The sequence below is a fragment of the Carcharhinus amblyrhynchos genome, chromosome 22 (genome assembly GCF_965287045.1).
Source record: "Carcharhinus amblyrhynchos chromosome 22, sCarAmb.v2.hapA, whole genome shotgun sequence".
Classification (NCBI taxonomy): Eukaryota; Metazoa; Chordata; class Chondrichthyes; order Carcharhiniformes; family Carcharhinidae; genus Carcharhinus; species Carcharhinus amblyrhynchos.
In genome coordinates, this window is record NC_137345.1 from 45,878,296 (window position 1) to 45,903,291 (window position 24,996).

The following is a 24,996-nucleotide window of genomic DNA, read 5'->3' on the forward strand; positions in this document are numbered from 1 at the left end:
ACACACACGTATATCCCTTACACACACACACACCCCTGCATGCATGGACGCACCCACACACACTCTCCTAGGTGTGCACACAAACACACTCCTAGGCATGCACACGCACACATGCACTCCTAGGCACGTGCACACAAACACGCCTAAACCCCTATGCACGCATGCACACTCACTCCTAGGCATGCATGTGCATGCACATACTCCTAGGTGCGCACGTATGCACGCACACACTCCTAGGCACGTATGCGCACACGCACGCGTATACGCACACACACACCCCTACGCGCATGCGCATAGACACACCAACAAGCGAGTGCACGCACACATGTGTATGTGCGCACGCACGTGCGTGTGCACGTGCATAGGCACACACTCTGAGCACACACACAGGCGCACTCCCCTACATGCGCATACAGGTTCTTTCTCTTACATGAGCATGTGTGCGTGCACAGGCATGCTCCCCTACATGCATGTGCACCCCCGCTACACGCGCGCGTGCACACGCATACACACCCCCCCCCCCCCAAAAAACCTGGCAGTTTCTACTTGTCTATTATCATTCTAACATAATTTCAAACACATATCTTAGCATCGAAAGGGGTGAAGAATGTGTAGTTGTCAAGATAAAACCTCACAGGATTTATATTAGCAACACTGGCATTGAGAATTACCAAAGTGAAGATTCCTTTATGTTTGCATAATCTCTGGCCTTACTGATTCTACTTTTCTGCTCTTCTGAACCAAAATCCTTCCTCACCATTGACCTTACTCATCCTTCACATCAGGAGTAGATCCGCCCCCTCCACCCCGCTCTTTTTTAAAACAAGTATCCTGGAATATTTAGTTCCCAGCTTTAGTAACTATGTAATCACATCTAATGGCTGTTTGATTAAACACATTTATCTCTATTTACGCATTAACTTATCTATCCAGTTACAGACGCTTCCAATATTCAGATAAAACTAACTTAATTTTAACTATTTACCATTTCACTGATTTGACCTTATTCACTGATACACTTCTAACCATTAGATTTTGCACCTCCTGTTTATCTGTACCCAAGTTGCTACACTGCTCTGTGAACTTGCCTTTTTTTCTTTAGATCAAGATTTACGCTCACTTGAACCCTTTCTTCTCCCTTGACCTCCTTCCACCTTTTAGGTTAAAATCCCGTCAATATTTCTAGTTGTATGATTCACCACAGTATTGGTCCAGCTCTTTTTAAGTGACGCCTGACCCAGTGAAGCAGCTCGCTCTTTGCCTCGTACTGCTGACAGTGCCCCATGAATTGACTCTCCTGTCTCCCTCACAATTCCTTCAGTTACACATTCAACCTTCTGATTTGCTGCTAATTGTAATCCAGGTATCTTGGGAATTTCTGGTGTGGCTTGAAATCTTTGTGAATAAAGAACCCAATCAGCGTGTTTCAAATCCTTTGAACCAAATGTAGAAAGGTCAGCAAATCAGGGTCAATTTGTCTGTAAATAGCCAGTATTGAAAATGGAATTCCTCTTCTCCAGTTTAAAGTCTTCTGTCTTGAACATATTATTTGTTTCTTCCCCATCTCTGATGAAATTACTGAGTTTCACTGATACATACTTCCCCTGCAGCAGCACTTGCTAGGTTATGATTTCCATGCAAGACATTTGGGTACAGTTGGCCAGGTTGCTACGTGGTTCTGCTAACACCAACTCCCATTGGGTACAGTTTCCGTGACACGGTGCTCATTGAGGTATGGGTCAGTTAATACTTCTCATAGTTGTATGGTTCCCTTGACACCAGCTTTTGTTGGGGTTCAATTTCTCTAGCATCAACACTTGCTGTAGTATGGTTCCCTGAACACTTACGCTCACTAGACATGATTCACCATGCACTGACTCACTGGAGAATGGCTCCCCAGTTGCCAGCAGTACTCAAGTGGCCATTCTACATGTGAGAACCTGTTTATGGTTCGTGTCAATGATTGACCTTTCAGAAATATATTGAAACAGAGTTGGCAATACTGACATCAGTTTGCAGTTTTGCATTCCTTACAGCACTAACCATGTAAAAACCAACTTCACCCAGATGGTTTTACAATTTAGAGCATTACAAGACTGTGCTGATACCAACTAGTGCATCGCGCACTCTAGCATACAAACTCCTTTGCACTAAAAACTCAATGACAAATATGCACTTACCATAATGGATGTGATGAAGTTGCAGCTGAAAGCTGAAGGGCAAATCATGCACAGAATAAATGATCGCAGCACTAGTCTGACAAATCGGAATTCTTGGTTAAAGACGAAAACCTGTACACGTGGAATATTTGGAATCTGCTGTGCAGCTTTGACTACTTTGTTATTATGTTCCAACATAATCTGCCACTGTGACACAGTCATTGTCAAGGATTGCAACAACCTTGTGTCTTCCAGTTTTAGAAGTTCAGAAATGTAGCAAGGCTTTGGAAAAATGTCCCTGTCATAGCTGACTGGGCACAGAGTTGAAACTGTACACACAGTAATAGTTTGGGGACATCTTTTTCATTGTCAGATGATAGATGAGCTACTGAACATGCGTAGCATGTTTTGTTGTGCTGAATCATTTGGCATGTTAAACGTCCAGTGGACCCACCAACAGTTATGTTCTGTTTATGCTGTCCATCAATCCTTGCATTAAGAATCTTGAGTATTGTACATAATTCCTGTGCACAAGCATTGCTTCAAGTAGCACATCAACGTAAACATTTTATAATTACATGTAAATGGTCTCATTATGTAGTATTACTGAGCCAGTATATTTGTAAGAAAGAATTGAATTTGACTACCATTTTGTCTTGGTAATGTTTCAAATAGATCTTAAAAGGACAAATATCAAAAATTATGTATTTTTCAGTATTATGATTAAATGTTCCCTTCAAATGTCTTTTTGGCATTTTATACTTTCATTAAAGTGTTACTTCAAAGTCTCAGCTGGAGCTCATTCTAAACAATTTTACAGCCTTAAAAAAATGTTAAGTTTTGAACATTTTCCAAGTATGCAGATTGGAAAAATTGCACGCCCAACTCATTACATCCATTAAACCTCCCTTACCTTGTAAGGCTGCAGCATGCCCCCCCTCCCCCTCCACCCCAAATCTGTCCCCAATCACAAAGCTGGAAAACCTTGTTCTAAAATAATCCCAAATTACTGCAACTTCACCATTGTGCCAAACTCAGATCTCTCTGGTGCTGCTGGTCGCAGCAAGTACTGGAAAGCTTCTAGATTTGCTAGTACTTCCTAACTGTAAGTTGTTGTTTATAATACAATATCATCAAAATGTTACAAAGCAATTCACAGGAGTATTATTAGCCAAAGAAAATTGGTGCATCAGAAAACATTAGGATAGATTGCTAAAGGTTCGGTCAAAGAGGAAGGTTTTAAAATGTGATTTTAAAGGAGAGAGATAGGGAGGAATTTATGAGCTTGGACTTAGAGCTGAAAGTAGAGCTGCCAAAATGCAGCGATTACATTCATAGGATGCACAGGAGATTCATGTTGGAGTGTAGAGATCTTGGAGGGTGGAAAGGAAGGAGGAGTTGACAAAGATAGAGAGGGGACAGACTACAGAGGAGCGACCCACCAAATTAACCCACTGACCAGTCAGAAAATTGGGAACAGACAAAAACTATTATGAATTGCCAAACCAGAGGTCCACTATGCAGTGATCAAAGGCCCCTATTAATCTACCGATTAACTAGAAATAGAATCTAACAATAATTTGACACTGTGGAGAAGAAAGATGTTCCATTCCTTTTACTGCCCAGTACCTCATTAAACTTTAACATGATCCAGAGATTCATTTAGAACTTGTTATTGCAATATATTTTGTGCCATCACCTGAATTCACTGAGGCTGTGTTTTAAAACAAAGAAAAGCTTGCACTTATATTGCACCCTTCATGATCTTGGGGCATTCTAAAGTGATCTGTGGCTAATGAAGCACTTTTGAATTCTGGTCACTGAGCTGTAATGCCAACTTAGAATGATTATTGCACAAGAGGTGGCTATTTGACCTGTCATGTTTGTACCAGCTTTCTGTAAGAGAAAATTACCTAGCCTGCCTTCCCTGCTTTTTCCGTATAGCCTTGCAAATTTGTTCTCTTCAGATTATTATCCGATTCCCTCTTGAAAGCCACAATTGGATATGTCTCCATCACATTCTGGTTAGTCTATACCAGATCTGAATACTTACTGAACAGATTCACAGAAGTCTGCTGGTGAACTTTCAATAAAAGAATAAGACACTTATTAAGCAAAAAAGAATTCCCCCTTCATGGGGACTAGCAGAGTAAATATGTGGGGTTACATGAATAGGGACTGGGTGGGATTGCTGTCAGTGCAGGCTCGAATGGTCACCTTCTGCACTGTAGAAATTCTATGATTCTACACTTTGAAAAAAAGATTTTTCTGATGCTGGCTTTGGTTCAACATCAGTTGCCTTTGTCCAGGCCCCTCATGATTTTGAACACTTCTATCAAATCTCTCAATTTCTCTTCTCCAAGGAGAAAAGACATAGCTCCTTCAACCTATCCATTAATTTCTGGAACCATTCTCATTAATCTTTGTTGCTTGCGAAGCTCATTATACACAATGTGGCACTGACTAGTTGCTTTTATGATGTTAATGGGAAAAGCATACTATTGCGATGAGGTACACCTGCAAATCAACCTGGTTTATGCAGCAAATACACAATTATATCAATCATTTGATGAAAAATTAACATGGGTGTCAGTCCACTCTTTCATCCATTCACACATTCTGGTGTGTTAAGCAGTGGCTGAAGGCAATAACAGGCAGAGAAAGGGAGAATAAAAGGAGTAGAGTTGTATGAAGGCCTTTAAAATTATGGACTGACCTGGTTTCAAAACTAGTTACCAACCAATTCAGTTGTCTCTAGAGGAACAGGTTGTTCATGAGGCATTATTTACACCAAATTCTGACATAAATCCCAAAATAAGCATATCATGCAACAGTATAATTTGTATGACATCAGTTTAGCTGAGATAATACAGAGCAGTAATAATTTGTCACATCTCTGATGCTCCTAACCCAGGTGCATAATCAATTTCTTCCCCCTTGCTGTGAAGAACAAAAGAAAAGGAAGTCACAAATGAAATGCAGTTTTATTTCTTTTATCTGCAAAATTTTGCTTTTATTTGAAATACAGTCTGTTAATTTGCCAGTTAATTTGAGATTACTGTGCTGAATTTATCAGTTTCACTAATGGAAGCTACAGGATTCCTTGTTTTGGAAAGTGAAAATGTCAGACTATTTGGAGGAAGGAAGAAGAGGATGTGCCTTTCCTGAGTGGCTTGAACATTGTAGAATGAATTGTGCTTTGCCTGAAATCCATGCTAGAGCTAACCTAGTAGTAATGGGTGCTGGCAACACATATAGAAATGAGAAGAATCATGCATTTCAATCGTTGGAACAATATGAAAATAACTGAGGTGAAAACTCCTCAAACTATCAATCACTAAGATAGCTGCAAAAGTCCAGTTAGATGTTGGATGTGCTTTTGTTGTGGTGCCTAGAGTACTACCAAATGATCTGGTTTCATTCTTGCTTTTGTAACCATTTAGATGAAACTGGGTGGTTAGAGAGCGGTTAATAGTCAGCGACATTGCAATGACCTGGAGTTACATATAGGACAGACTTAGAATCATAGAATACAATCCCTGCAGTACAGGGATTCATTGGTCCATCGAGCCTGCACCGACAACAATCCCACCCTATCCCCGTAACCTCCCCCCCCCCGCCCCGTATTTACCCTGCTAATTCGCTGAAGCTAGGGTAAATTTAGCATAGCCAATCAACCTAACCCACACATATTTGGACTGTGGGAACGAACTGGAGCGCCCAGAGGAAACCCATGCAGACATGGGGAGGAAGTGCAAACTCCACACAGATAGTAACTTGAGGCTGGAATTGAACCTGGGCCCCTGGCGCTATGAAGCAGCAGTGCTAACCAATGCTACCATGCCAACTTGGTAAGGGCAGCACTTTGCCAATATGAAAGGACATTAGGAACGAGATGGACTTTTATGAAAATCCAACAGTTTTAAGGTCAACGTTATGGAAGGTTAACTTTTTAATTTCTGATGTATTTCATTAAATTCCCAGCTGGCATGTTGGGATTTGAACAGACACAGATTTTCAGTCTTGAAGGCAATGATTTAAATCCCCTGATTGTTTATAATGCAATTTAAGCTGTGTTTTCTGACAATTCCTTATAGAAAACTAACGATACAAACAGCTACTTATCATGTTTGCTGAAATTACCTGATTGACTGAGTTTGTTTTGCATACAGTCATTCATTATCATACAAATAGGTTTCTTAAAATAAATTAATCTTCAGAGCCGTTGGTGGCAAAATAGATTAAATTATTGGCCGCCTTTAGTTCTTTAAATTAAGCAAACTTCCCCTGGGGGATAATTATAGACTGAAACAGCACAGAAGATACCATTAGACTGAATGTGCTGGTGCTTTGAAAAAGCTGTGAAAATAGTCCCACTCCCTGGCTTTGGTGCCATAGCACTGTAAATTTTCCCTTCAGGTGTTTGTCTTGCTGTTTTTTGAAAGTTACCTTATTGTTTTTGTAGCAGTTTTGATAAAACTGGGTAGCTTGTAGGTCATTTCAGAGGGTAATTAATAGTCAACAGTAGGCACAATTAAATCTGCTTCTGTCCTGTATAGACCAGATCAGACTCCCTCATGGGGTTAAAACAAAATTGCCACCAATATTTTTTCTCTTACACCTTAATGTGTTTACTGGCCCTTCTGTCACTGGAAACAGCTTAATATTTATTCTCTCAAAACAGCTAATGATTTTGAGCACCCCTTTTAACCTTCTAAGCCCCAAGGAGAACAATCCTGATTTCTCCAGTCTCTCCGTATAACTGAACCTCCCTCGCCTTTGGTGCCATTCTATAAATTTCTTCTATACTCCATCCTTTCTAAAGTTTGATGCTCACAATGGAAAACTATTGATGAGAACTAACTAGTTTTATAAGTGTTCAGGGAACTCCTGTGCATTTGTACTATTAATAAAGCTACAAGTTTTTGTAACAACCTTCTCAACTCATCCTGCCAACTTGAAAGATGTGTATGTATACCTGCAGGCCAGTGTTTTTTCACCTGCTTGATAATTTATACCATTATTGCCAATTCGCACTTCTGTTAATATTCATGTGCCATGTGTCTGCGTGTGTCATCAGTCTGTCCATGCCCTCCTGAAGCCTGTCACTATCCTCTTCATTATTTACTACATTTCAGAATTTTGCACATTTTGAATCATGACCTGACTATCCAAATTCAAGTTATTAATATATATGAAAAACGACAGTGCCCCCAGTGCAGTCCACTGTGTCACGCCACTGCTTATTTCCTTCCAGTCTGAAAAGTAACTGCATCACCACTTTTCCTTCTGTCCTTTATCCAATGTTGTATCCATGCTGCCACAATTTCTTGAATCCCATCAGCTCTTACTGTGTGACACTTTGTGTACATGAACTTTCAACAGCCATTTAATAAAGTCAGCTGTGCATCCTAATTGACCATGTCTGTTAGTTAATAAAAAGAACTTGATTCAAGTTTGACAAACTTGATTCGCTGGTAAAATTCTATATAGTACTGACTTCCATAATTAGTTAGTGCTTTTTCAAGTACCAGTTAATTTAATCCCAAGGTATTGTCTTTAAAAGTTTCCACAGCATTGATGTGAGGCTGCCTGACCCCTCGTTGTCAGATTAATTTCTCTTTCCTTTTTGAAAAAAGGTGTATCATTTGCAATTCTCCAATCCTTTAATACTGCATCCATATCTAAGAAGTATTGATTACAGCCTACACAATTTCCTCCTCACATCTTTCAGTAACCTATTTATGCATCTGATCTGGACTGGAGACTTTCAAACTTTGGCCACTGCTGAACATTTAAGTACTTCTATCTATTTTTATCTTATTCAATATTACTGCGTCCCCTTTTTCTGCCACTTTGGCAGCATCCTGTTGTCTTGTGAAGATAAATGTACGGTACTCAGTCTTGCCAACTGTTTCCAAAAGAAGATCTCCTTTTTGGTCTAGTGGATGCCTTGGTGGTTATTTTCCAGACGTCGCTGGATTCCGGGGAAGTGCCGGATGATTGGAAAACGGCTAATGTTACGCCGTTGTTTAAGAAGGGTGCCAGGCAAAAGGCAGGGAATTATAGGCCAGTTAGTTTAACGTCTGTGGTAGATAAAATGTTAGAATCTGTCATTAAGGAGGAAATTGCGAGGCATCTTGAAGGGAATTGCTTGATAGAGCAGACGCAGCATGGTTTCATTAAAGGGAAGTCGTGTCTGACAAATTTACTGGAGTTCTATGAGGATGTGTCTAGGGCGGTGGATAGAGGAGAGCCAGTGGATGTGGTCTTTCTAGATTTTCAGAAGGCGTTTGACAAAGTACCTCACAAGAGGTTATTGCAGAAGGTCGAGGGACATGGAGTTGGGGGTAGGGTGTTAGCGTGGATAGAGGATTGGTTGTCAAATAGGAGGCAGAGAGTGGGGGTCAACGGGTGCTATTCGGATTGGCGGATGGTGACTAGTGGAGTGCCCCAGGGGTCGGTGCTGGGGCCTCAGCTTTTTACCATTTATATAGATGATCTGGAGGAGGGAACCGAGTGTAGGGTGTCGAAATTTGCTGATGACACCAAGATTGGTGGAACGGCAAATTGTGCGGAGGGTGTGGAGAGTCTGCAGAAGGATCTAGATAGGCTGGGCGAATGGGCCAGGAAATGGCAAATGGAATTTAATGTTGGCAAGTGTGAAGTGGTCCACTTTGGTAGGAATAATGGTAGGAAGGACTATTACTTACGGGGCAAAAAACTGCAGCAGGCGACGGTGCAGAGGGACCTCGGGGTCCTTGTGCATGAGTCGCAAAAACCCAGCTTGCAGGTGCAGCAGGTGGTCAGGAAGGCGAATGGGATGCTGGCCTTCATAGCGAGGGGGATTGAATATAAAAGTAGGGAGGTCTTGCTGCGGCTGTATAGGGCATTGGTGAGGCTGCAGCTGGAGTACTGTGTGCAGTTTTGGGCGCCGCACCTGCGCAAAGACATTTTGGCCTTGGAGGGAGTGCAGAGGAGGTTTACTAGGCTGATACCGGAGTTGAGGGGGTTGAGCTATGAGGAGAGGCTGAATAAACTAGGCTTGTACTCGTTAGAGTTTAGAAGAATGAGGGGAGATCTCATTGAGACGTATAAGATGATGAATGGGATGGATAGGATAGAGGTGGAGAGACTCTTCCCGCTCAGAAAAGACAGTAGGACTAGGGGACACAGCCTCAAGATAAAGGGGGGGTGGTTTAGAACGGAGTTGAGGAGGAACTTCTTCACTCAACGGGTGGTGAATCTCTGGAATTCTCTGCCCGTTGAAGTGGTGGAGGCTGCCTCGCTAAATATTTTTAAGACGCGGGTTGATGGGTTTTTGATAAGAGAGGGGATTAAGGGTTATGGGGAGAGGGCGGGAATGTGGAACTGAGCCACGACAGATCAGCCATGATCTTATTGAATGGCGGGGCAGGCTCGAAGGGCTAGATGGCCTACTCCTGCTCCTATTTCTTATGTTCTTATGTTCACCCCACCTTTCCTTTGACTGTGCTTTTAATCAATAATTTAAAAAACTTTTATGTTGGCTGCTAATCTATTCCCACACATCCTCTTTGCTTTTTCCCTTGTTTTTTTAAATGTCCTCTGCACTCTGCTATATGGCAACCTTTCATTTGTCATAGTCCTCCTTTTCTGTCTCATTTTAATCTTTGTTTTCAGTCCTGCAGTGAGCTCTAGCTTTAGATCGGTGCTTCCCAAACTCTCTTCCAATCTTGACTCCATATAATACTGGAAAATTAGTGAAACTTCAGACACAAGCAAAAACAAAATAACTGAAACAATTTAATAATATTTAGTATATAATTATTGAAGTTGATCAAAGATTAATATTTAATACATTAAATAAAATTGAAAATCTGTTTGTAAAATATGTTGTAAATATGTTGTATTCATGATGCCGGTGTTGGACTGGGGTAAACACAGTAAGAAGTCTTACAACACCAGGTTAAAGTCCAACAGGTTTATTTGGTAGCATGTTGTATCCATATAAGCTTCAGCCAAATGCTTACTCTCCCCAATGAACGATGATCCAACTCCTCCTCCTCTCTCTGCTCTGTATACAATATAATCAGCCCCTCTCCACACAGTTGTTCTCTTTCCCTCTACAGCATTGAAATCAGTCTCCTCCCCAAACACACTGTAATCAGCCTCTTTCCTCTCCAGTGTATTTGATCCATCTTTCCACCTCCTCCTCGGCCATGTGTGCATAGTTACAAATATGAAATTTGTAAGATTATTTTTTTTGGGGCTTTCTCTTTGATGGAGGGTAAAATGAAGGAATGTAGGAGGTATTGTGACCTGTTCTGCCCCAAAACAATCTTGAGTGAATGATTGTTGAAGTTAAAGGGAGACCCACGTTGCCTTACTGGGAAAAAGTAAGAGATATCCATAGTTGTAATCAATGATCAGGGCAGATGTGCTGTCACTGGATAGACTTTTCCTCTCCAAGTCATAGGGAATTGTTAGGAATATCAAGTTTTATACATGGTTACACTTTAAACTGTCTCTTTAATTCCAAGGAGTTGCTGGGTAGCTGGAGCAAAGTAGCATTTCTACCTGGATAGAAAGCTCACATGATTCATGTTTCTGTGCAGATGGTGGGCTTTGAGAGGAGAAGAGTCCATTGTAGGCCATTGACAGTTTACGGGGGTTTCCTTAAGAAATCCGTAAATCTCTCAGGTCAGTTGGAAAGGATCTGGGAGAGATCAGAGATGGAAGAAGCTAGTCTCCATTGTTCACTACACAGAATGCAGGTAGAAGCTTACACTCGGATCAAAGAGACCAAGTTCTTGAGGATTTAAATGAGGCTGGAAGATTTGCCTAGCTTTGCCTTGAGAGAGGAACCATCAAGATAAGCTTTGATGTGAACGTCCACTACAATGATTAGATGCTATCTGGCTGCAAAAGGCAGCAAACCATAGGAGCCAAGAATAGTTTTGCACTGCTTCCTGGAGAATGAAATGTCTACGTAAGGGACAGAGTAAAGCTATATTCACAGAGGGGGAATTGGGGGATCTTTTCTGCCGTTGAAGTTGCCTATTAAATGGTGCTTAGACAATGTTGCTTTTAGCTTGCTTATTACATAAAAGTCTTGAAACATAAAATTCTCTGGTGTGATCCTTCCAGTGAGCCATCTTTCAAAAGATTAAGGGATCTAGGGGGATTATAACACACACTGTTGTCAGCTGCTAACTTCTTCCTTTCTACCCATACTGCCACTCCAGCTTTTGGCCGTGTTGCCAGTGCCTGCAAATTAAGGCCACTCGCCTGATGTAAGAAGCCAGTACAACAGACAGGAGCAGTAACACTCCTCACCATCTGTATCCTTCACGTTCAGTTACTCTGCTATTTTAACTGCCTATTTTTGATTCTATTTACCTGCGCCAGATCCCTTTCAATTCACTGATTTTAACTTTCTTTCATTTAAATATTTTTATGCGTAACTGTTCCTTATAACATTCCATGGCTATTCTAAACCTGATGACATAATCTCCAACTGAAACATACCTCGCTTGTTCCCCTTAATTTCCCAGAACTTTCCAGCACTGCAATACACATACACAATATAGAAGGAGTTAATTGATTATACTCTAGTATATGTGGGCCATATGGATATAATACACATAGAAATCAAATGGGGAGTTAAGAAATTTTTTGTGTGAGAAGTGGTGAGAATGTGGGGGAAGGAGCTTAAAGCAATCAAAATAAACTGTCTGGGATGAAAAGAAGAATGCATTTTCGAGATCTGCAAGGATCTTCCCTTGCAGTATTAATACAATAAAAGAAGTGTTATGATGGCCAGGGGGATCATCTATAGATCTCTCCATGGGCCTCGTGGAGTACGAGCTTTCCTATTATGTGGATGGAGACTCGACAGATAGGGAAGGACAACCAGGGAGTTTAAAACCAACTGGCTTGATTCAGGCTGGCACTTGAGGGACTCTGGGACTCGTACAGTGTAGCTGCAGAAGCGGTACCTTTAAGCGCATTGTAAGTAAAGGGTGTTGGTGATGGAAGGCAAACTCGTCTGAGCCAATCACAAAAAGCTTTTTCTCTAAAAACCAAATATGCTGGAAACACTCAGCAGATCAGGCAGCCTGTGAGGAAAGAAAAATAGTGTTAACATTTCAGGTTGATGGCCTTCCAGCAGTTCCAAGCAACTTGAAAAGAGGGTGGGCAGATAGCCTTTCCCCTGCCTGGAAACCAGGTTGGTATGGGGGTGCATTATTGAAGACTCAGTGGGTCTCCTGCCCCTCATTGGGGAGGAGGTCCGCCTTCTAGAGCCTTACTGCCAGCACTAGAAGGGTATTAACGGCTGCTGACAAAATTGCAGAAGAAGATGATGGATGATGTTGTTGAGCATCTTGATTTTGATTTGATTTATTATTGTCACGTCTATTAACATACAGTGAAAAGTATTGTTTCTTGCTCGTTATACAGACAAAGCATACTGTTCGTAGAGAAGGAAAGGAGACAGTGCAGAATGTTGTGTTACAGTCATAGCTAGGGTGTAGAGAAAGATCAACTTAATGCAAGGTAAGTCCATTCAAAAATCTGACAACAGCAGGGAAGAAGCTGTTCTTGATTCAGTTGGTACATGACCTCAGATTTAGTATCTTTTTCCTGACGGAGGAAAGTGGAAGAGAGAATGTCCGGGGTGTGTGGGGTAATTAATTATGCTGGCTGCTTTGCTGAGGGAGTGGGAAGTGTAGACAGAGTCAATGGATGGGAGGCTGGTTTATGTGATGGATAGGGCTACGTTCACAACCTTTTGTAGTTCACAACCTTGTGGTCTTGGGCAGAGTAGGTGCCATACCAAACTGTAATACAACCAGAAAAATTGCTTTCTATGGTGCATCTGTAAAAATTGGTGAGAGTTGTAGCTGACATGCCAAATTTCCTTAATCCTCTGAGAAATTAGAGGGGTTTGGCCGGAAGGCTTGGGGGAGGTGAGGGAGAGGTGCGTGTGGGTGGATTTAAGGGAGGGAGCAGTTAGGAAGGAAGTGGGTTTTGACCAATGGCTGGACAGCTACCTTGTTTTCAGTGAAGGGCAGACCCTGTAAAGTGACTCTCCGCCCTCGACTCCCTTTAAGCACTTGAGGTTAAAAAATAGGCTTCCTGCTCTCGCCCTGTTGCTCAAAACATTTTATGGTGTGGGCAACATTATCAGGATTAGCAGTTGGTAAGAAGCCTAATTGGTACTGAATTGTTTATTTAAATTCACTATATATTGGGGTGAGATTGTGATGAGTGGAGAAGGGGATGGGATGGGCACCCATCCTATTTGATGTGCAGCCCCGCAGGGAATATGTCCACAGGGGATACACAAAGTTTAGCCTGTTAACACTTCCATTCTTCGCGGATGCTACCAGACCTCTGGAATATTTTCAGCATTTTCTGGTTTTATTTCCATTTTTCAGCATCTGCAGCATTCTGCTTTTCAAAAAGAATAATTTCTCTCTGATTTTCTTCTTACAGATGAGAAGGCTGGTCCTGCTTCGGCACCCTCTGAAGTAGCAACCAAATCTGGGCGGAACCTCATCTCATCTCAGGTTAGTGAAAAGGAGCAGCATGACACTGCAAAAGCTGCTGTGTGACCAGCTACAATTGGAGTTAGTAAACATTTCAGGAAAGTGTATACTAAAGCATGATTGTAGTTATTTGACATATAATTAATAATGTATCATTTGGTGCAAGTTATAGATTAGTATCAGGAATTTTTGATGCATTCTGAGATTTGGACATCACTGGCAAGGAATTGTTGTCCATCCCTAACTGCCTGTGAAAGCAGTTCGAGTCAACCATGTTGTGAGTCAGGATTTTCATGTAGGCCGGACTTGGTCAGGACACAACATCTCTTCTTTTGAGGGGAATTAGTAAACCAGCTGATAGTCTCATGGTGATTATTGTTCAGCCTACCTTTCAGCTCAATATGTTATACAAAATTAACTGTTGAGGTGGGATTTGAACCAGTGTGCCTGTGGATTACTAGTCCAGTGACATTACCACTATGCCATCATCTCCGCCTAATCATCCTGATTTTTAAACCATGGGCTTCAAGTAGATTTACAAATGAGGTTTCATTTGTAAGAGTTAAGTTAGTAAAAATTAAACATGTTTGTACTTTTATTTGCAACAAAACCACATTCCTTATGTGTAGAATACTTTGAAATCTTGTTAATATGTCTTTCGGATTGGTGTGTTTTGAACTAGCTTTTTTCCAACATTTTCTTAGATAGCAATATCACAACTGTTAGAACACAGGAGGAGGCCATTCAACCTGTTTTGCTTGCACCATGGCAGTGCACCTGATGCCATTCTCCCATATCTCCCTGTAGCCCTACACATTCTTCCTTTTCAGGTAGTGACCCCATTCCCTTTTAAATGCCTCAATTGCACTTACCTCCACCGTATTCAGGCAGTTCATTCCAGATCTTGATCGCACGCTCAATGAAAATTTTTTTTCCACATCTTCATTGTTTCATTTGCCAATCACCTTAAATCTGAGACTTTTCATTTTAACATTTCCTCCAATGGGGATAGTTTTTCCCAATCCACTCTGCCCTGATCCCTCATAATTTTGAATATCTCTTTCAAATCCCCCCCTCGCGCTCTGCTACAAGGACTGAAGTTCTTTGTCCCTGGAATCATCCCTATGAATCTTTTCTGCACTCTCTGAAATGCCTTCTCATCTTTCCTAAAGTGTAATGCCCAGAACTGGTAAGTTCAGGCATAATTAGTGTTTTACAAGTTTAATATAACCTCCTTGCTCTTGTATGCTGTGCCTTTGTAAATAAAAAATATTTTGGATACTTTAGTCAACCATGCTCTCAGCCCGTATTACCACCTTCAATGACTTGTTATGTTTGTACCAGATTAATCTGCTCTTGCACCCCCTTTAGAATTGTACCCTTTATTTTGTATCACTGTAGGCTAACACTATTTAAACTTGAATGTCTCAGTTCCTTAAGTGTGCTTTTGTTTCAATATTTAGATTAGAAGCACATTAATACGTCATTATTGTTGTACTTTATAAGAACTTTTCTCTTTGCTAATTCCCCCTGGGCCACCTTCTGTTGAGAAGTAAAATGAAGCAACTCATTTGAAAGTGATTGTTTATTGTTGGCACATTACCAGAGAGTGCATTAGCATGACCTAGAACTGCCATTTATTTCCCAACCAAAGGCTGAGCAACCATGTGGCATCTTTCTGTGGTATTGAGCTCAGATAAGTGGTAGAATCTGGTCTGCGTCTACTGTAATATGCATGTCAAGTTAGAAAATTGTATGTACAGATATCTGTGCTACTGGAAATGGAGAAGAAAACCTCTCTTTTCTCTGCAGGTTACAGATTTTGTTGCACCCATTACCAATCATTCAGTCAGGAGTCAAGAGACCAACTTGGCATCTAACAGTAAACCAAACCTTGCACTCAACCTTAAGCCATCATCTATTATTGTTACCCATGGTAAGTTGACGGCTTATCCACTATTGAAAGATGAGGCAATTTAATAACATGAAGAGCCACATTGTTGTTGAAGTTTAATGATGGGCATGTGAAATTTCCAAATTATGGCTACATGAATTGTGAAAAATAGAGTTCCAGATTGGGCTGTTCCAACCTTGAATGACTTTTTGAGTGATGTTTGGTAGAAGCTGCATTAATGGTCATTCTTCATCAGGAGCAGTAATTGTGATAGCATATTGAGAGGATTAGCGGGATTTTCTGACATGGGGGGGGAGGTAGCCTGCCACTGGCTGGCAGTGGGATTTCTGGCATTGTTAACGGGGTTCCTGCTGAATGTACATCTCGCCACTGGGAAACCCACAGCGGGGGTCACCATTTGCGGGGTTGGAAGATCCCCTCGGTGAGCCGCCTGAATATTCTGGCCAATAAGTTTAAACAGACTGCAGGTGAGAGTATTGCCATAAGATTGTAGAATGTTAGTTTAAGCAGGATTTTTCCTATAATTTTCAAATATGCTAAATACGTATGGTTATACTGCAGTGTCAAGCGAGAAACAATTAACAACTACGAAAGTTGTATAATTCACTGATAATTATCACTAAATACGAGGTGTGGAAATATGAGATCATAGCACGCAACATGATATAATTAGGGTGCATATTTCACCTTCCTCAGAGGTGTCCACTGATATCAGTATTCTGCATTTTTAAACATGAAACAGCCATCCAACATTTCCAGGCCCTTATGCTGGGAATCGCCTCATTGATCTGGCATAATGATTTTATCCAGTGAGTAAATGAACCCCACAGAGCAAGATGAAACAAAGGTTAGGGTTCCCAACACCCTGGTTTTTTTGGCAAGTATTTTCCAGGAAAGTAAGATTGGCCTCCTGATTGCTGCTGCTGGCAGGGTTGGGGAAAATGATCCCTCTGTGTGTTTCCTGCATACAGAGTATCCTGGATGTCATGCCTTGCAGCTCATTTGTCATGTCCATGCCCAGTGATCAACCTGTTATTTGGAACATCTCAGTCCCTTGCCACTTACCAAGATGGCAGCTTTGGGGCCAATGAACATTACCTGAGAACTCTACAAATCCTGACCGCACAGCACAAACTGGGAAGACAAAGAGGGGTGCACAAACTGAGATGTGGGTGGATTTGTAAAGGAGTGAGAGAGAGTGCAACTCAAACTGGTAGAGGGACTGGACAACACAATCTGAGGGACATAGGGTGAGCAGCACAGCCTGGAAGAGGTGGAAGGTGAGCAGCACAACCTGGGCAACCGGAGAGACGTGAGCGTATTATGGGCAAGGCACGGGGCTGTCAGCTGGCTAAGGCAGAGGCGGAGAGAGAGTAGCGCAAGCCCAGCATGCCAAAGAGAGTGAGCAGCACAGGCTCATGTGGCAGGAAGAACGAGAGAGCAGCAGAGGCTTGTTGTGTGAGAGAGAAAGCACAAGCCTGTCGCGGAAAGAGTGAGAGTGAGCAGGGTGGTGAGAATGAGCAGCACGGAGAGAGTGAGCAAGAGTGAGCAGCACGGAGAGTGAATGATTGAGAGTGAGCAGCGTGGGGAGAGTGAGTGAGAGTGAGCAGCATAGAGAGCGAGTGAGTGTGAGTGAGCAGCATGGTGGGAGAGTAAACAGTGCAGAGAGATTGAGTGAGAATGAGCATGGCAGACAGAGTGAGTGAGCGAGAGTGAGTAGCGTGGAGAGATTGAGAGTGAGCAGTGCAGAGAGTGAGTGAGAGAGTGAGCAGGGCGGAGTGTGAGCAAGAGTGAGTGGGGAGGAGAGTGTGAGCGAGAGTGAGTGGGGCAGAGAGTGAGCAGCGCGGAAGCCTGGCGCAGCAGAGTAAGGGAACAGCACAAGTTTGGAGAGCACAAACAACACAAACTGCAAATGGGGAGAGTGTGAGAGCAACAGCTTTCAGGTCTTATAATGTTGTAAAACAGCCCAAGATAGTTCTTCAGAATGATTATTGAGCAAAACCTGGCACCCAACCACAAGAGATATTAGAACATATTACAGCAACTTTGAGAGGGAGCGGGAATGAGCAAAGAATTCCAGGGTTTGTGGCCTAGGCAGCTGAAGTCACACCCACCAATGTTGGTGCATGGGCAATAGGACAGAATTGGAGGAGTTCAGATGGTTTGGGAACTGGAAGAAGTTGAAGAGAAACTCGGATAAAATCTTTGCGATTCAAACGTTGCTAGATCAGGAGCCAGTTTAGGTCAACAAACACGGGTGATGGGATTGGTTGGAACTTGAATACAAGCAGCAGAGTTTTGGATGAGCTCAAAAGCGACAAACCCGAGGAGTAAGGAATATAAATACAAATTGAGTTGTGTTACTTTGATTTTATGCATTGTAGTTTAGGACTTCGTGATAGAAAGCAGTTTGGGCACTCCCAACAATACATAAACCCTTTTCTTCCACCTCTAAATAAAGTGCCACCTTCCAAGTCTTTGTCAAACTGAGCACCATTCTTCTACACAGCAAGTTCATCAGCAGTTCTTTGTTTGATCTTCAGGCCTTTACGCAAGATCCATTGCATTTTCAAACCCTTTGATGCCCTTATTCTACCTAGCCTCTGTATTTTTGAGCTAGGTGATTCACTTTTATCTCCTCTTTAAGGAGAAGTATTTGGGCGTTGCTGGCTGGCCAGCATTTATAGCCCATCCCTAGTTGCCTGAGGAGAGTTGATAATCAGGCACATTGCTGTGGCTCTGGAAATGCATGTAGACAAGACTAGGTAAGGGCAGTTGATTTCCTTCCCTAAAGGATATCAGTAAATTGGATGAGTTTTTCTGACAATTGGCAATAGTCTTCTGGTCATTAGTAGATTCTTAATTCCAGCTATTTTTTATTGAATTCAAATTCCCCCATCTGTTGAATTTCTGGATTAATAGTCTAGCAATATTACCTCCCCAGCAATGATGAGACTATGCTCATAAAACACAAAATCTTGAGTAATCAAGGAGCCAATTCAGTTCTCTCCTGGCCCAAATGGGGAATCCGGCCAAACTTATTCCATAGGGCCCATTAGAGTAGCTTCTGCAACTGCTTTAATGGACCTTATCGAATTAATTGGGTGGGATTCTCTCGCCATTTGTACCAGCGGTATTCTCTGATCCCACTGCAATGAAGAGAGATTTGGCTGAGTAACAAATTCTCGGCCCACACTGGCAGTGACAGCGGGGTGTGAACATAGGAGAATCCCAACCATTGTTTCATCTGCAAAGTACTAGAGAAGCAAACCGTATCAACTTCCTGAATGTAATAAAATATGAAATAATGTCACCTCGAAGAAAAAGCTTTGGCATTCTCTTCCAATATGCTAATTGAAACATCAGCGTTATGGTTCCCTTCATGATAGCAGACTAAGAAAATCTTCAAAACGTAAAGCATCATTTCAGATAAATAAGTCCCTGTCTTGTGTTTAGCCCTGAGGAATAGTTAGTATTCATTTTGGAGTGAATGCAATTGGTAGGAGGCTAATTTAGTCATGAATGAAGCATTGTGTGGTGTCTTATTTTGGATGTAATTGCCAGGCGAGAATACAGATTTAGTCTTTGTACCGCTCTGATTCTCAACCATGCTAATGACCTTTAAAAGATTTTCTTTGCTGCGTAGCAATTGTTGGCAGAGGCTCCTGCATTCCACTTGCTGCTTGCTTATTCTGTTGAAGGTTGGTTATACTATAAATCATCTTGAAGAGTAAGCGAGCAATGACAGTTGGCACTCCATGTGTTGACCTGAGAAATATCGCAGCCAACCTTGGAGAAACAATGTCATCCCTTAAGCAGTTCAAGTCTGCATTCACAATCGCCTGAAAATCTCAGTGTTAATCCTGGATAACAAATAGGCTGCTCCAGAATTGAAGGCATTGTTACAGTGAAGCTGTTTTCCAGTATTACAGCTAACATTCATCAGAATCAATTTTAGAACCAAACGCTAAGTAGATGTAAGATTTTGATTTGTTTTCAGCGCCTTGTTCCCTGGAATGGTCTCTGTTACCTCAACTGAAAACTCAGAGGTACTTGCAGTAAAACAACAAATCCATTCTGTACACTTGATCACATAAGAACCGTTTCTTCTGCAGTTTTCCTATTGTCCGTAACTTTTTCTTTAGCTACCCAGCTGGTTTGTCAAGCTAACACCTTTAAATGAAGATGAATTTTTAAACATTCAGGACTTGCATTCTAAATTGTGGCTAGTCAGAAGTTTACTAAAATGTTGAAGAGAGAATGAAGAGTATCTTTAAATGTACTTTTGATGCATAAAATTAGTAAGTTTCATGAAATGTCAAGCCTTCATTATTTTTATGTATTTTGAACATCCATGATGGCTACATTTAATAATTATTTGATAAATCCTTAACCTTCCCAGTGGGAGATTCTAATTTAGAAGCTGCTGCTATGCTGAGATGTGAGAAGAATTACCAGGGACTGAAGGCCCTAGTGTGAATTCAAGAATGTGGACAATGCCAGTAATTCATTATTGAAACCCACATTTCAAAGCAGGAATGACATTAAGATGAAGCCAAAATGCTAGAATCTGAAACAAAAGCAGAAAATGCTTACAGGTCTCTCAGCATCTGGAGTGAGAATAGAGGTAACGTTTTGAGCCTTCATCAGGGCTGAAGAGAAGGAAAATCAGACAAGGATTTATGCTAGGGGGTGGTGGGGGAGGTTGGGGTGCCTGTAATTGATGGGAATGGCATAGGCAAAAAGGGAATGTAAATGGTGATGATAAGGGCTGATAATGGTGCTAAGAGTGTCCATTAAGAGATCAAAATGTGTGAATGGCAGAACAGTACCCTCCCCCCATAGTATAAATCTTTGTGGCTGTGATGCGTAGGGAGATCCCGAGTGCACTAATAGAAGTATAGGGCAAATTTTTTAAGATGGAGTAGGAAATATGCTATTGTATTGTACTTAAATGCTGCTTATGGCTTTCGTGTATAAATGATGATATATAAGGATGAGTATATATAGTTCAGGGTTTAAAGTAAACTGTTTGGTCAATGTTACTATAATGTTATCACTATCATTATCAGAAAGGGCCAGTATTTGATGTGTTTGCAATAAATGACTGAGGTCAGCGCTTACCTCTCATTCAGCAGGATACTTAAAAAATCATAATCAGGTCAAGTGGATAAAGGAAAATCTGTAAATGTGGCATACTTAAATTCCTAAAACATTTGCTGAGGCGCCGTATCAGAGATACCTAGACAAAATCAGAGGTCACGGTGTAAGGGGTCAAGCATTAATAAAGTATTAGCTAGCTAACAGGAAGTAGAGAGCAGGCATCTTTTATGGGTTGGCACGCTAACTAGTGGAGTGCCATGTAGGGATCAGTGCTGAGGTCTCAATTATTTACAATCCATATCATTGACTTGGATGAATGGATCAAATGTATCATCAATAAATTTGTCAATTACAGCACGATAGGTAGGAAAGTAAGCTGCCAAGCAGAAGTAAAGTGCCTGCAAAGGGATATAGATAGGTTGAGTGAATGGGCAAAACATTTGATAAGATGGAGTATTACACATTAGCAAGAAGAGTAGAAGAGCAGTATACTATTTAAATAGAGAAAGATTGCAGAATTCAATGGTACAGGGGGATCTCATACAGGGGGTTTCATAGTTATCAACAAACGACTAATCACAGTGTGCAGCAATTACCTTGTGAAGAGAATTGCAACATTTATTGTACTATAAATGGAGATAGCTGGAATACTTTAGGGGCAGTGCTTCTTGTAAGCTAATAGCATTGAAAACCTTTCTTAAAATTAACCAGGACTGATTCTTCTGCTTATTGTGAGTAACAATGGTGCATGAATCACAAAGAACAAGTGGGTAGGAAGATAAAAGGAATGTTGGGCTTTATTGCAAGCTGAATGGAGTAGGGAACTTTTACTCCAGCTGTGGTGTGACCATGGCTGAGATCCCCCCACCCACCCCGTGGTGGTGTGTTTTGCAGTAGCAGGGATGGTCTGCCATTGGCTGGTGGCAGGATTTTCCGGTCCTGTCGCTGTCCATGGGATTTCCGGTTGCTCAAACCCTCGGTCGCCAGGGAAGGGCTTGCCATTGGCAGGACTGAGCAAGCCCCTCTAGTGGGGATAGCCAGAAAATATTGTCCCACATCTGGAGCACTGTGTATAATTTTGGTTTCGTTATTTGAAAAAGGATATAATTGTGTAAAAAGCAGTTCAGAGAATGTCCTCTATTCATTCCTGGGATGGAGAGCTTATCCTATGAAAAAACGTTTGAGCAGATTGGACCTAAACCCATTGGAATTTTGGAGGGTGAGAGGTGATTGTTTTGAAATACAAAGATGCTGAGGGGGAAATCAATAGGGTGGATATGGGGAGAATGTGTTCTCTTGTAGAATTTGAGACCACAGTATAAGAGATCTCCTTCTTAAGATGGAGATGAGATTTTGTTTTGGGCTGTTAGCCTGTGGAATTCTTTTCCCTAAAAAGTACTGAAGGCTGGGTCATTGAATTTAGAGGTAGTGAGATGTTTGGTAGACAATGAAGTTAAGGGTTATGTGGGAGACAGACAAGAAAGTGAAGCTGAGATGACAAGATCAGCCATGATAAGAAATTCAGGAGCAAGTTCAAATAATCTACTACTGCTCCTCAGTCCCATGTTCCTATGGTGACTGATTTTAAAGCTGTTTCTTCTGTTAATTAACACAATTGACTCTGATTTTTTACAAGCATCCAACGCAAATTTTTTAATAATATTTGGGTACTTACCCTCAGTGTATTTTGCTCTTAGGTTAATCCGTTACTAATTTAAACCTGGTGTTTTGATTCAAACAGAAAATGCTGGAGGCATACAGCATGTAAATCAACAGCTGAAAGAGCAGAAGTCAGAAATTTACATCTTTTCATTTGTAGGAACATAGGTACCAGGAGCAGTCCAATTGGTCACTTGGCTCTGTTCTGCCATTCTTTGAGATCATGGCTGATCTGTGACCTAACTCCATAAAGACACCCCGACCCATATTCCTCAGTATCTGGTTAATAAAAATCTATTATTTTTAGATTTAAAATTAACAATTGACTTGCATCACTGCACTGTGAGTGTATCTACACTTTGAATCTGCCCTGCCATTTTTTGAGATCGTGGATGACCTGTGACCAAACTGCATACCTCTGCCCCATATTGCACAGTATCTTTGGTTAACGGTTGATGTTGTGTCACTGCACTGTGGGTACATGTACACTTCAGGGACTGCAAGAAGGCAGCTCACCACCACCTTCTGATGGGGAACTAGGGATGGGCAATAAATCACTGGCCTAGCCAGTGATGCCCGCATCCCATAAATTAATTTAATCAAAAAGTTGCCATTTGTGGAAGGGAATTACAAACTTCTACCATACTTTGTGTAAAAATGTTTCCTAATTTCACTCCTGAAATATCTGGTTGTAATTTTTAAGCTGTGTTCCCTAGTTCTAGACCCCATAACCAATGAAAATTGTTTCCCTATCTCTGTCTACTTATCTGTTTCCCTTAATCTCTTGAAGTCTTCAATGAAATTACCCATCCACTTGTACATTTCAGGGGGTGCAGCACTAGTTTGATGTTCAAGCTACCTGAATTAAGTACTGAAAATTAACGTGTTATGTGTTTGCAGAATTTTCATTACATAGTTCAAAGTTTCCAGCATTCACTGCTCCCTTGTTCCCACAGTATCTTTGGTTTAAATATTGTTTGGAAGCTGTACTTGCATTTAGTTAGATGTTGCATGAAGGTTGTGGGAAAAAAGGTGAAGTTCAACATGGAAAACATGATTTGTAGACAATTGTATAGAAGTGCCACACAGGAGGTTTTCACTCTATAGATTGGGCAAATCAAGAAGATGAAAATTATTGCAAATTCTACTCAATAAGTTGAAATTCGCTGTTCTGATTTGCTATCCTGCTTTTTTTGTTGCTCTTTATTTCCTCCATATTGTTTATCCAATTGCCTGAAAACAATTATATATTTGGAGAATATAAAATTTATTTTTAAATCCAGATTTGGGTTTCCATTTAATCCACCTAATCTAGTTATACCAGACAGACGAGGGCTGGTTGATTAGGCCTGATTACATTGCAGTGCAATCATCGACAGCTTAACTTTGTAGTATCATTGAAGTGTTTAGACCGATGCCAAAAGAATCACTACATGGGCATCTTCCATTGGCAACTTTGCTGTCGCTCATGTGCAAATGCTTGCTGTCCTTGGTGCAGGCCTCAGTGTTTTATTGGCCACAGATTGACTGGTGCTCAACCTACCTGAATCAACCAGCAATATGATTTTGTGCCATTTGGCAAGATCACAAAGAGTTCACCATTGCTATCTGTGTTGAGGAAGCCGCCCAACTGGCATTATAGATTAGTGCCCTGCTGAATCTATTCTAGTTGAAAGGTTCCGAAACAAGATAAGAACATTAGTATTCGTGGCAGTTAGAATCATAGAATCATACAGTGCAGAAAGAGGCCCATCGAGTCTGCACCAACCACAATCCCACCCAAGCCCTACCCCATATCCCTACATATTTTACCCGCTAATCTCTCTAACCTACACATCTCAGGACACTAAGGGGCAATTTTAGTATGGCCAGTCAACCTAACCCGTACATCTTTGGACTGTGGGAGGAAACAGGAGCACCCGGAGGAAACCCACGCAGACATGAGGAGAATGTGCAAACTCTACACAGACAGTGACCCGAGCCGGGAATCGAACCCAGGTCCCTGGAGCTGTGAAGCAGCAGTGCTAACCACTGTGCTACCGTGCCACTTTTATACAATTGTCTACAAATCTATTTGGTTCAGATGAGACCATGTCAAACTTCACTTTTTTCCCCCCACACTTCATGCAATATCTAACTAGATGAAAGTACAGCTTCCTAATAGTATTTAAACCAAAGATACTGTGGGAACAAGGGAGCAGTGAATGCTGGAAACTTTGAACTATGTAATGAAAATTCTGCAAACACATAACACGTTAATTTTCAGTACTTAATTCAGGTAGTTTGAGCATCAAACTAGTGCTGCACTCCCTGAAAGGTATAAAGTGAATGGGTGATTTCATTGAAGACTTCAAGAGATTAAGGGAAACAGATAGGGTAGAGAGAGATATTCATTTGTTATGGGGTCTAGAACTAGGGAACACAGCTTAAAAATTACAGCCAGATATTTCAGGAGTGAAATTAGGAAACATTTTTACACAAAGTATGGTAGAAGTTTGTAACTTCCTTCCTGGGTATGTCGCTGTTAGGTTTTTCCAAGTAGTTATTGTATTCAAGTGACTAATGTAGTTTGACTCTTGCTAATGAAGCCAAATTAAATCAGGTTCCTCAAAGGAGACTTAAACAT

General features: G+C 41.3%; 1 protein-coding gene across 13 annotated transcripts in view; it reads left to right on the forward strand.

The window, feature by feature from the left end:
- Nucleotides 1-24,996, forward strand: part of anks1aa (ankyrin repeat and sterile alpha motif domain containing 1Aa) — a 373,296-nt gene that overhangs the window by 161,887 nt on the left and 186,413 nt on the right. For all 13 annotated transcript variants that reach the window (XM_080210246.1, XM_080210245.1, XM_080210251.1 and 10 more), the window contains 2 exons: nucleotides 13,641-13,714; nucleotides 15,506-15,629. In XM_080210246.1, the coding sequence (XP_080066372.1) occupies nucleotides 13,641-13,714; nucleotides 15,506-15,629 (198 nt within the window). The remainder of the gene's footprint in view (nucleotides 1-13,640; nucleotides 13,715-15,505; nucleotides 15,630-24,996) is intronic.